Source organism: Gossypium arboreum, chromosome 6 (assembly GCF_025698485.1).
Source record: "Gossypium arboreum isolate Shixiya-1 chromosome 6, ASM2569848v2, whole genome shotgun sequence".
Taxonomy (NCBI): domain Eukaryota; kingdom Viridiplantae; phylum Streptophyta; class Magnoliopsida; order Malvales; family Malvaceae; genus Gossypium; species Gossypium arboreum.
In genome coordinates this window covers 1,427,343-1,439,744 of record NC_069075.1, presented here as the reverse complement: position 1 = coordinate 1,439,744, position 12,402 = coordinate 1,427,343, and the positions used below count along the sequence as shown (strand labels likewise).

General features: G+C 31.6%; 1 protein-coding gene across 2 annotated transcripts; it reads right to left on the bottom strand.

The window, feature by feature from the left end:
* Positions 1-2,407: 2,407 nt before the first annotated feature.
* On the bottom strand, positions 2,408-11,237 carry LOC108460531 (polyadenylate-binding protein-interacting protein 3-like). Of its 2 annotated transcripts, XM_053029791.1 has the most exons (16): positions 10,908-11,237; positions 10,510-10,562; positions 9,314-9,473; positions 9,081-9,242; positions 8,793-8,929; positions 8,381-8,571; positions 7,621-7,798; positions 7,287-7,526; positions 6,072-6,199; positions 5,821-5,890; positions 5,599-5,632; positions 5,177-5,502; positions 4,868-5,011; positions 3,835-3,933; positions 3,696-3,746; positions 2,408-2,822 (listed from the first exon to the last, which is right to left on the bottom strand). In XM_053029791.1, the coding sequence occupies exons 3-16, from the start codon at positions 9,450-9,452 to the stop codon at positions 2,793-2,795; spliced, it is 1,929 nt and encodes a 642-aa protein (XP_052885751.1). In that variant the 5' UTR covers positions 9,453-9,473; positions 10,510-10,562; positions 10,908-11,237; the 3' UTR covers positions 2,408-2,792. The 2 variants fall into 2 exon arrangements, with proteins under 2 accessions (XP_052885751.1, XP_017615534.1); XM_017760045.2 differs by lacking the exon at positions 10,510-10,562.
* Positions 11,238-12,402: the final 1,165 nt, after the last annotated feature.

Sequence of the window (12,402 nt, the reverse complement as noted above, 5' to 3'; positions counted from 1 at the left end):
TTTGCTAGTTTTGGGCCTAATTTGGCCCAAAAATTTATCCAAGCTTGATGGGAATAAAAATGCTAAAACTAGAGCTCGACCTGGCTTGCTCATATTATTAAAAAATATATTATATATATTTTTACATAATTTTTAAATATGTATAATAATCAAAATACTAAAAATATTAAAATAAATATTTCGAACAAGTTGAAAATAAATTTTAAAAATATGTATACTTAAATAATACAAATATAGATGCAACTTAACAAAAAATGTCTCTAAAATAATAACAAAATTAACAATAAAACAAATGTTATAGTGTTATACGATATTCAAACAATAATAACAAAATTGTAGCAATATAATAGTGAAATGGTAGCAAAATAGGAAAAAAAAAAAAGAAAAGGAAAATACCATTAAAATGACAAAAAAATACAGATTTTTTGTCATTTAGTGAATTCGAGTCAGGTTAGACTTGGGCCAAAAATGTCTTACCTGAGGCTCGACCCATTTTAAAATAGACCTTATTTTTTCCCAAAACTCATTGTTTAGGCTAATATTTTTGCCCAAAGCCTCCCACTTTCAGGCGGGCATTTCGGTCGAGCACAAATATCTAATTTTGTCTTTCTATTTTATTTCTTTAACAAATAAATTATACATCGAACTTTCTAAACCTGGTTAAACAGGATTCGGATCACATAACTCTAATAATATATATATATATATATATATATATATATATAATCTAAATTTCAAAGTTTTGATAAAATACTATAATTATTGGAACGAAAACTTCTCAGTAATAGGAATGACCGAAGAGAAAGTAGATAAGTTGTCACTAAGCTAATAGTTGGCAAATTCTCGTGTTAACATTAGATATCTATATTATTTAATAATTTGATTCAGTGCTAATGGCTTAAATTTAACTGTAAAATTATCAAAAATTCATTATTTAATTTTAAAAACTGTACATTTAATAGAATTTAAACTTAAAATATCATTGCCTTTACCATGTCAACTTCATCGTTTCAACCTAATCGGTATATGATTATCATATCAAACTTTTATAATATATTGCATAATTTTTTTCAATTAGGTAAATCATAATTTAGTAAATATATATTTAAAGGAAATGCTTTTTTTTTAAATTTTTATACGTTCAAAGAAGTTTTGAAAGAATATGTTTACGAGACTAAGTTTGCTCAATTGATTTCAAAACTTTCATGTATTTAACAAGTATCTTATAAATAAATTATATTTGGAAGGATATGAGAAATAAGAATTTGCAGAATCATTTTATTTTTCACTAATTAGTTATTTGTTTTAGAAAAGAATATATATTATTCAAATTCAAGAGTTAGTACTCAGACACAAACAATAAGGATATACTCACGTTACATATATTACATTCAAAAGAAAGCTATTGAAATAAAGTACTACATGCGAAATTTTATGGATGAACAACTTATAATCACGAGACCAAATAAAAATTTTAAAATCGAATTCTATAATGACTATTTCTATTACAATTATCTTATTTTTTAATCAAAACTTCAACTCCACTAATCCATCATTATCAGGTTTATAGTTCACAGAATATAACATTACACTTTATAATAAAATTATTGAAATATAAAATCATTTAACATATTTATTAGGTATACAAATTTTGTTTGTTTCCTTGTCAAGATATAAAATAATTTAAAAGCAAATTTTATAAAATAATTTGGTTTTTAAATTATGATTATTGTTTAGTGAGCAAAAGTTAGGCTTATTGTCTTTTATTTCACAGTTGTGTTCCTTTAGTAAATCAATTTCATATATTTTTTCAGATAAATAAAATAAAATTGCGAAAAACAGTAAGCAAGTAAAAGTCTCCTTTTGTCAAAGTGACAAAAACAAAAGTAAATTTGTTATAAAAGTTGCATGTCAACCAAAATGGAAAGAATCCCCAACTAAAATAACATTATTATCTACTAATTTCTATATTATACGTTAACCCACTAATCTAATACCCAATTATTTTACGAAATAATAATATATTATGTGAGTTTTATCTATTTATTTTATATAAAATTTTTAAAAAATATATACTTAATGAAATTTGAATTCAACTAATACTTTATTTAATTTTTTATTTTTTATAAATATATTTGTTAAATGAAAATTATTTCCATAGTAACTTAAATCTAGTAAAAATAAAGATATTCCTATTTTTTTAATTGATATAAAATACTCAACCACAGATATAAATTCCATTTTCACAAACTCAATAACATTACCAATAACCAATCAAACACATAAATCTTTTTTTTAATTAAATATTAATTATATCTCGAAACTGACATCCAAATTCAAATATCAAACAAATTCATCATCATCCTTGAAGGTTATTTAGCAAAGAATGGGGCAATTCAATCATCAATGAATGAAAAAAAGGACAATAATATAATAATATAAACACAATACTATCTTTGAACCACAAATTGATCCAAAACTATCAAAATATTAAAAACAAACAATCAGAGAGAGAAGTTCAGGTTAGTTGAGAGAAGCTAGAAATTCAAAGACATGGATGATAATGAAGCATATAGAGGGGTTTTATAAAATTATTTCCCATGACAGAGTATAAATATTACCCTGGAAGCTGGAAATATATGAGGTGTTCAAGAAAATAACCTATCCCATCTTTCTTGGGACGGCTACGGCTTTTGTTTCCACTTCATCTGAGCAGTCACTTGAAACTTCTTTTTTATTCTTTTTTGAGCAGAAGCACGGCTCCATGAATGCTGTCAGCGAGCTACTACTGGTTAATAATCTCGTCCTTTGTATTGCATGTCCTGCCAAAACATAGTTCCAGTTTCTATTAGGATTCCCACAAGGAGTGCAATGTTTTTGGTACTAAATGAAATACCAATACTGGTTTTTTCGAGGAAAAAAGAAGAAACTAGTCTATTTTTATCACGATGTGAAAACCTAACCCGGTCAACATGAACCTAAACCAGACCTAACCCCTATTGACCATAAAAGGCCGACAAGCCGAACAAAAATGACAAGTCCAACCTGCCTAATTGATAGGTCTAGTTCCGGTGCTACTCAAACTCAGAAGCGAGTGCTAAATGGGAGTCCGTGCCCAAAAAGGATATGCCAAATATTTTCATGTTCCATTGTGTATTTTAGGGTGAAATGAAGAGTTGGGAGTAACTATACAATTTTCCCTTCAGAGCAAACAAATGAAATTTAGGACGTAGTTTAAAGAAAATTCTCTAGTGCCATGTTCGGGAACAAGATTTTGAAATTTTGGATTTGGATTCGGTTTGCTATACAAATTGTAATAAAGAAATGCATACGTTATGAATTTTCAATATAAATATATATTTGGAAAGTATAAAAGAATGAATTTGTGAAATAAATAAATTCCTTAAAAATTTCAAATTCACTACTAAATAGGTATCCAACAAATCCATGGATTTGAAAAGTATTCATGAATGCTACACTTGTATGTGTGATACTCAATTTATGCTATTTTTTGAAATCCTGATTCCCAAACGCTACCTAAAAGTAATTCTCCGCAAAGCATCATTTGCAACCATGCAAGTAAATGGGATTGTTTTCTAAAAATGCTAACTTGAGAGTGTCGTAATCATCGTGCTAAAGATAAATGAACCAACAAATCTACACAACAAAATCAAAGAATTTTCAGGACCACTTACCGGTTGGTAGTACATCACTTGCCGTTGCCCAAGAAGCATCGGTTGCCCATACTGCAAATTTGAAGAATATAAAATAATAAATAAGCATATCAAGATGAATCAATAAGATAAATAGTAAATTATTGTTAAGGTTGCCCACCTGAGGTCCAGTTGGATGAAAATAAGCTTGCGGTGATTGCATTGGAGCCACTTGTGGATTGAATACAACAGGCTGGTGCCCAGGAAAGGAGGGTCCAATCTACAAAAACCATGTGATCATCAACAACAATACACAGGTACAGTAACAACAATACCAAAGTTTACCATCCCATTTACTAATATATATATATATGATAGTATACCAAAGTTTACCATTGTATTTACTAATATATATAATGCTGAATCAAGTTACAACATCCTGTTAAAAATGACCGTATACAAGATTATTTATTAAAAGAGGTTACAGGTTTTAGTGAATATCCTATTGAGCGGAAAGAAAAAGATCACATGTACATGGCTATACCAGATCTAAGATGAATATAGGTTGAATCCAAGTAGTACTTTTTCCATGCAAGTCAATTCAAACTAACTTAACCCACATAAACCATTAACCAATTTCAACGTAACAACAAGAAACAGGAAAAGTAAATGCTAACTTGCTATACTGTACCATTTACCATTCCCTTGACTCGGTTATCACACTGCAGAAATAAGTGCCATTAAAGAATAAAAACAACTGTGTCAAAGCTCCCCTTAGAGCTCAGAGGCAACAAGTCATACTCAAGAGTTCCAGCATTGATTTATTATGTATCAATCTATATTACTCGAACTCAATATGAGTGCCGAGACAAGTATGAGTCCGACACAGGCATGTTCAATTTTTCTAAGTTTTTCCATCTATTGGGAAGGTCCTTGGAGGGTACTCATACTCATGTTCAAATATGTATCAGACACAGCATCAAGCAAAATGAAATTTGAAATAACATAGGTATTAGTCATTAACAGATACATGATACAAGTAACCAAGGAAAACCTTTGGGAACAAGACTTGGTAATTTCAGTATACAGTGACATGGGGGAGCTTTTAGATTCATAAATTTGGTGGGGAAAAAAACCTAGGTGATGCAACAGTTGTAGGTCTTACTTGCAAAATCAGTGGTCATAAAAATTGCAATTATTCTCAAGCAACTTACCCCAAAATTAACAGGCATGTGCATATGTGGTACAGGAGACACTGGTGTTTGATAGTAGAATGAGCCATCGGAGACGGGGGATGGGGGCCTAACAGACGTTTGAGATGGTGTGAAACTCTTTGCATTAGGGTTGAGTTTGAACTCCTGAGCATTAAGCATGTTAAATTTGTCAGAAGAAAAACCAAAGGCAAGCACAGATCATGTTAAAGGGTAAACAAAATAACTGTTAAGATTCGTCATAGTATAGAAAATCTATATTGCAGTCATCTTATCACACACACCTGAAAGGAAAAAGGAAAGATAACATACCTTCGCATGGGGGTTCAGTGTTGACTTCTCAGAGGATAATGAACCCATTGATGAACTTGGGGATAAGCCAGGGCCACTAGAAGCTGAGGAAACAGCAACACAATCTGAATTTGATGGTTTAGAACTACCAGGTTGTCCACGGGTGTTTACAGAAGGTGTTTCACCAGTCACTTTGCTAGAAGCTGGACCTTCTGCGAGATCACCGGAAGCACTTGGTTTTTCACTAACCTTCGATAAAGAACTAGACTGGGCATGAGTAGTTGAATTCAAGGATGGCACAGTTTTATCAGATCCATCTAACTTGTCAATCAATAATGACTTGGAATCTGCATTAAAAATTGCTCTCATAATAAAATAACCAGCTGCAGCAGCAAGATTAAGTGCAGATCGATGGTGTATAAAGCAAGATTAAGCATACTCACCGATAGAATTTGACAACTGAGGGTCCTCAGATGGCTGCATAATAAGGAACAAGAATTCAAACAGAGAACATACAAATTAGAAGCAAATAAACTAGAACCAGGAGCACTAGAACAAAGAAATCCAATGGTGATATGGATTAGTCATGGAAGTAAAAGCAATAAAAAATAGCGAGTTCCACATTCACTGTACAAGATTTGCTAATACGTGGAAGTTCAACTTACAGACAGCTTTTCAGTAGACTCTTTAGCATCCTTGCTTCCTCCATGTTCACCAAGCAAATTGTCTTGGATCCTATATTACAAGTGTTTAAATCAGGAAAAATAAATAGCTAGCACCTAAATTATGTCCAGAGAACTGATCATTATTACTATACATATAATATTGCCTTAAACTTAACAGAAAGAAGGAATCAAGAATATAATCAGTAAAATATAAATCATAGGCATGTCAAAAGGAAAATTAAATTAAATACCTGCTTTCACTGTCAGATACAGAGAAACTTTCAGAAGGAATTTCAGATGCCAACTGTTTGGCCTCATCATTAAAGTCAGTATGGTTCAAATCTGCACCGATGGCTGCTTTGGAAGATGGTGCCTCATCCTACAATCCGAAAAAACAGAAGTCGGTTATAAAGGTAAAGGATCAATAAAGGAGTTAATAAATGCAAATACAAACACATTGGATGATATGACCATCTTTTATAGCACATTGTAACTGGCATGGAACTAACATTTTAGCATTATATCAAATAAAAACCATTACTAGGTTTCCAACAATTAAATTGATCTGACCATCAAAATGCAGTCAGAGAAAATTATATTTAGGAAGCGCTATGATGTCTGAAAAGAAAAACATCAGAATAATGGCATTGTTGAAGCAAGTACCCGAGTAAGTAAACCAAAAGACATAAACCTTGAGCACAGTGTCTACTAAATAAAATTAATCAAACTTGAGCAAAAGTATAGAAGATTCAAGCAACAAACTCCATGATCAGAAGCTTGAACTAAATACGATGAGTGTTTCCATCTCAAAATGTACTCCCATGGGGTAAAGGATCTCCCTAGATGCCTAACACATACTTGTTGCTTCCAACAACCAAACTGAAGTCCTTGAACTCTCAACTCAGTCGAATTATCAGCTCCCTCCGCATTCAAATTCCATAAACATTTAAGCAGCTTCACGCATGTTCAATCTACCCATTCTTGCCAACAAGAAAATTAAGATTCACTTTGCCTAAGTAGTAATTGAAAGAACAAAGAACGCCAACCAGGAATGCATGATAACCTTCTCAACTAATGTCGTTTATGATAAACTTCAGCAAGCATTCTAAAATTAACTGACCCACATCAACCAACTAAGCTACCTCCCAAACCAAATTAACATCAAAAGAAAATCCATTGAGATCAGTATTCTAGTAAAGAACCATTACCACCATAAGATCCAATACCCAGTTTCTTCATCAAGAAAATAAAAAACAGTTATGCTTCTAATCTTGTTATTTTATTTATCCTCTTTTAGTCTACTGACAGTGCATAAAACCTATTTAAGTTGCTGGTTTATTTTTTGAAAGAGAAGACATAACCTAAATATGGTTTAGATGCAAATAATCACTATATATATAAATATATATGTGCATTTAAAGAAGAAAAAAACAAGAATATCCCAAATCCCAGACGCCAATAGTTACCACAAAAGAAGTGCTTGATGACATTCGAACTCCCTCATTTCTTTGCAAACTGGTCAAATCCACTGGCCCTCTACTGAGAGAATCAGAAGAATCTCCAAAGGTCTCAATATTTTGGGAATCCAACAAAATGTCCTCCTCTTCTTCATAACCGCTATCATCAAACCCTCTACCCCTATAAACCGAGGAATATCTCATCTCCTCATCAATATCAAAATTATCATGAAGATCTAAGCCTCTCTCCTGTCATAAAATCAAATGCAAAGCACGAGAAAATTTTAGAGACAAATTAACTAATCAAAAAACTTAAAGAGGCAAATAATTCATTTAGGCAAACCTCTGCTAAATGTAGGTCCCGGGTCTCCTCACCCTCAATCTCTCTTGCTATTCTCATTGCTTCCTTCTCCAACTCTCTCGTTTGAGGACCTCTCTCAAGTTTTGTTGTGTAAAGTTCCTCATTGAAAGTACTTTTTACACCAAATAGCTTTTGATTGGTTTCAAACTGATCCCAGTTCCTAATAGTGCAATTTTATATGTATATCAATATGAAGTTAATATGAAAAAGAGGAATGTTATAGATATTAACTGGAAAAAAAAAAGGAATTACAAAAAACACATGATCATCAAAGATTTGCTGCAAGTTTTTTTAAGCTCACAAAAATTCTAACATCAACAACAAAATCAGACTCCGCTTGATTATTGCAACAAGATCCATTGAGGATAGAAAAAGATAAAAAATTCTTGACACAATAGATTAGCACAACAAAAGAGATCTAAAGCAGCATCTCCTCAAACTAATCTCACAGATTCAAAACTCAATTTAGAATTCATGTTTTAGGACATCATTGATTCTCTCAATGCTAAAACCACTAAAGAAAATTTCCCTAACACCTTGAAATTTCTGACATCTATTTTCCAGACAAATTTATTAATGGGGAAATAACAAGGTAAGACAACTGAAAACAAATGAATCTATTATATAAAAATAGAGATCTAGCAGAAATAATAAAAACAAAATGGATGCAAGTGGGCAGAAGTAATTCGGAACAATAAAGCTATCACAAGACATTTTTGAAAGGAAAGAGCATTATTGCAACCTATTCCACGAGCCAGAAAAAATATTTTCTAGCTCAGGACATTGGGGATAATCTTCATCAGGAACCCAGGGCTCCAGTTCTCTCTCCAACCCAAAATGACGGGATTGTGATATCACAGAATCTATCAAAAGTTCCTGCTGTTTTTCATGCTGGAGCTCACTTGCAAATCCATCACTGGTTACAGCCACATCCTGGAACCAAATTATGAACAAGCAAATTAATATTGAAGAAACAAAAAATAAAAAAAACTAGCAATATTTTGTTTTAGCCAAGTTCAAACATTTCAAGTATCATTCAGAATGATCTAACTGAAACATATTCTTTAAATCTTTTGATAAACTACTTGATAATTCATCTCTCACTGGCAACTTGACTAGGGATGGAACTCTAAAGATAAGAAAAATAGCAAAACCTTTGCTATAACTTGCACAAGTTCTTTGGCAGGTATAATTAAAATCTTTGTGGGTGCCTTGCTAATGAACTCTGTAACAGCCTTGTTTCCTTGCAAAGTACCATCCTTTACCAAGCGAGCCATTTTCAAGACTATTCCTGAAGTGGCAACAGAGTGGATGTTAAGAAGATGAGCCATTTTTTTGAAGTTCACTTTATCTGCTTATGAATTCTATGTGAACCAAGCTCAATTTTTAACACTAATTACAGATGCATAATATTTAAAAAAAAAAAAAAAAAGATGCCATACCAAAATCTTTTTCTGCATCAGTTGCATGAAATATTCCAGAGTAAATTGATCCATTTTTCAAATGAACTTCCACCATATGCCCAATAAGACATGTGGTCATATAAACTAACCGATCACGAGAAGAACTCTCATAACCTCCAGTCTTCCCACCAGACAGTGAGCCTACACCAAGTAGCATTCTTAGATGAAGATAATAGTTCAATAATGAGAAATTTGCATAAGAGAATGTTCACCTGTAGCCTGTATTCTTCCCTGATTAGATTTTCCTGACTGCACCTTACTCTCCAACCTAGCCCCACCCTCTCTATCACCTCTTCGACGAGCAAATCCATTAGAAGAAGATTTGGGCAAAAGTGCTTGTGGGATGTTCATCTCAGAAGGAAAAAGAAGCCCCTAAAGAACAAGTTTTTAGTATAAAATCAAGACTTCTAAAATCCAATTCTAAAACATAAGCAGTTAATCTTTTAAATTTAAGCATTTTAGTGATAGAATTAGCAAAATAGCTTAAAACAAGACACTACTAAATCTAAGATCAAGCCAATAAAATAGCAGATCTCCTGTATCTTGCCGTTATTCCATGAAACCCATACATACAAGTGATAGAATTAGCCAAAATGTAAAAGCAATGTGCTTTTCCTGGTAGCCACATCAATTATAAAATTCCAGGGCTCTCTTCCAAACTCATTGACCTTAAAACATTTATCTCTCAGACCAGTACTGAATAAAGCTTTAACAATACACCGAATATACCCTATCCTCATACTGTTAATCTAAAGCTTTCCACCTATAAATGTAGCATAAATCTCTAGGATTAACCGGCAACTCAATGGTCCATCTTCATATATTCTGCTAGTTCTATACACAGAAATCCTATCATTCATTCAAATACATAAAGAGACAGTTCCTGAACTTCTTATATACGTTACTAGAAAAAATTATAGACACATACACCCTACAAGTAAACAACAGAGGAACCAAAGGTTATAGATTACTCGAAGGAAATTCATACAGCAATGAAAGCAGTTGAGAGAAATCAAGGTCAGTTTAACGTCAAACAAGCTTGCATGAAGGAAGACATGGTAAAATACACAAATAGATTTGGCTGAGAATAGAGCACAATTGTTGCAAGCAAAATTTCACAAAAAGAGCAGGGATTTTAATCAGCTTGTGAAGGATATCAGACCCTGCTTCTTAACAATAGTTGGCTAATGTCCGAAATGATTGCATAAGAACCCAAAAGTTTTGCAATTCAAATTTTCAAATAACTTTGGTTTGACAGATGCATTTTCCCAAACCAACCGCTCATTAAGATACCAAAACTAGGCAACACCACTCTTTAGCTAGAAGTTAACAAGCTGCTTTGTCATTGGCAAATAAACTAGTTATATAGCTTCCTCGCGGTGACAAAAAAGTACAAAAGAATAGCTACCTTTTTTGTATATGTTCCACCCACCCACTTCTTATGAGTTGTGATAAATACAACTACATGAAATAGAAAACCAGATTTTATTCATCGAATTAGCTAAGATCAACCACAAAATCAAATAAATAAGCCAAAAATGCAAACGCCTAAACCTAAAGTCTACCCAATATTTCAACTACCAAATCAACGCAACGCAAATCCAAATAAGCATCAATTGCAGAGTTAAAAATACAATTTACAAAAAAATAACTACAAAACTTTCATATGTAAAACCCTAAATTAAATTCTATAATAGAAGCCAAATAACCCTAAAATATAACTGATAAGTGCATTCGCATTCAGATTTTTCAACAATAAATAGAAAAAACAACATTAGAAAACGAGAGAGGAAACGCGATCCTTACCTTAGAAAACTTAATTAATCGATAATTTCAGCAGGGAAAAAAAAAAGAAGAAGAAGAAGAAGCGGTTGCTTATCGGGGTTGAGAAGGAGGGGATTGGGAACCAGTGAGTTAGGGTTAACGAGTCAGGGTTTTTAAATAAAAAAGGATCCAAAAAGGGGGTAAAAAGAGAGAGATCGAAGCACGAAATACAAGCGACGAGGGAAAGAGAAAGGAAAAGGGAGAGAGCTCTCGATTGTGATCAAGCGAGAGAAAAATTGGAGTTTCAAAAGAGTTCTCTTTTTTCAAAAAAAACAATTCTTTTTTTTTTTGAAGAGAATCAAAAAACTGGAGAAAATAAAGAAGAAATATATATTTATATATATATACAGGGAGAAAATTATGAATTGAAAATTATTTTATATTTAGGTCAAATTACATAGAAAGTTCCTGTATTATATGTATTTGACAATTTAGTCTCTTTTACTATAACTTGATCATTTCAGCCCCATATCAATTTTTCTAAATTAATTTTATAAAATTAATTGGCAGAGTTTACTTTTTCTAACAATTGATGTTCATCTTTGTATCAATACTACACTTTAAAATCCTTAATTAAGTTGGTTTATAAGATAGGTTCGAGTGTGCTAAATCACATTATTATCCTATTTATGGGTTGGGGAGGGGTTATTGGTAATTTTAGATAATATGTCAAAAGAACAACTATAATCAGAACCCACAACGAGATTATTCCAAAAAAATAATTGATATTAAATATATAATATTTGTCCAATAGTATAAAAATATCAATATAACATATTTTACAAATAATCTACGTCCAATAATTTGATAATATTAAAGGATAAAATTTTTATAAAAATACACTTTTAGAAATTGGTAAAAGGTCTTTCTAGTCTTTCAAAAATTGGGAGCAGTTTAATCTATATCAAATTTGGAAGTGAATAACTAAAGATAATTAATTATAGTGTTAATGTTTCTTTTGTCAATTTGACATAAATTAAATTAGTATAATAACAAATTTAGCTTTCATAATTTACACATTCTATCAATTTAGTCCTGATTTAACAAAATTTGTTGAATTTTTAAGAATCAATACCAAATTAACAAAATATGTAAACATTGAGGGCTAAATTTGTTACGATATCAATCAAAATTATGCACAATTAACGAAAGACATCAACGTCATGATTAATTATCCTTAATTACTTGTTTTCAAAATTTACAATAATTAAATTATTTCAATTTTTTGAGAGACTAATTTAATCAATTTTGAAATTAAGAGGATTGGAAAGTTTTTTACCATAAAATTTTTATAATTAAAAAAGACTTTTAAGTGGGAGAATACACTTAAAAAGTAGACTTTATAGAATTGCACCTTATTTCATGATGGTAAAGTGGTAAAGATTTCCTACACCCAATTTTATGCTAATAACGCAGGTCCTATTCTCCTATTGGCTACTGTCATTTTCTGGTCTCTCTCTTTATGGTCTCCCATTTT

Coding starts and splice junctions, on each gene's coding strand:
- LOC108460531 (XM_053029791.1), bottom strand. CDS start 9,452: ATGAACATCCCACAAGCACTTTTGCCCAAATCTTCTTCTAATGGATTT. Junction 3,747..3,834: donor TTCATCCAACTGGACCTCAG/GTGGGCAACCTT, acceptor TCAAATTTGCAG/TATGGGCAACCGATGCTTCT. Junction 2,823..3,695: donor AAGTGATGTACTACCAACCG/GTAAGTGGTCCT, acceptor ATGTTTTGGCAG/GACATGCAATACAAAGGACG.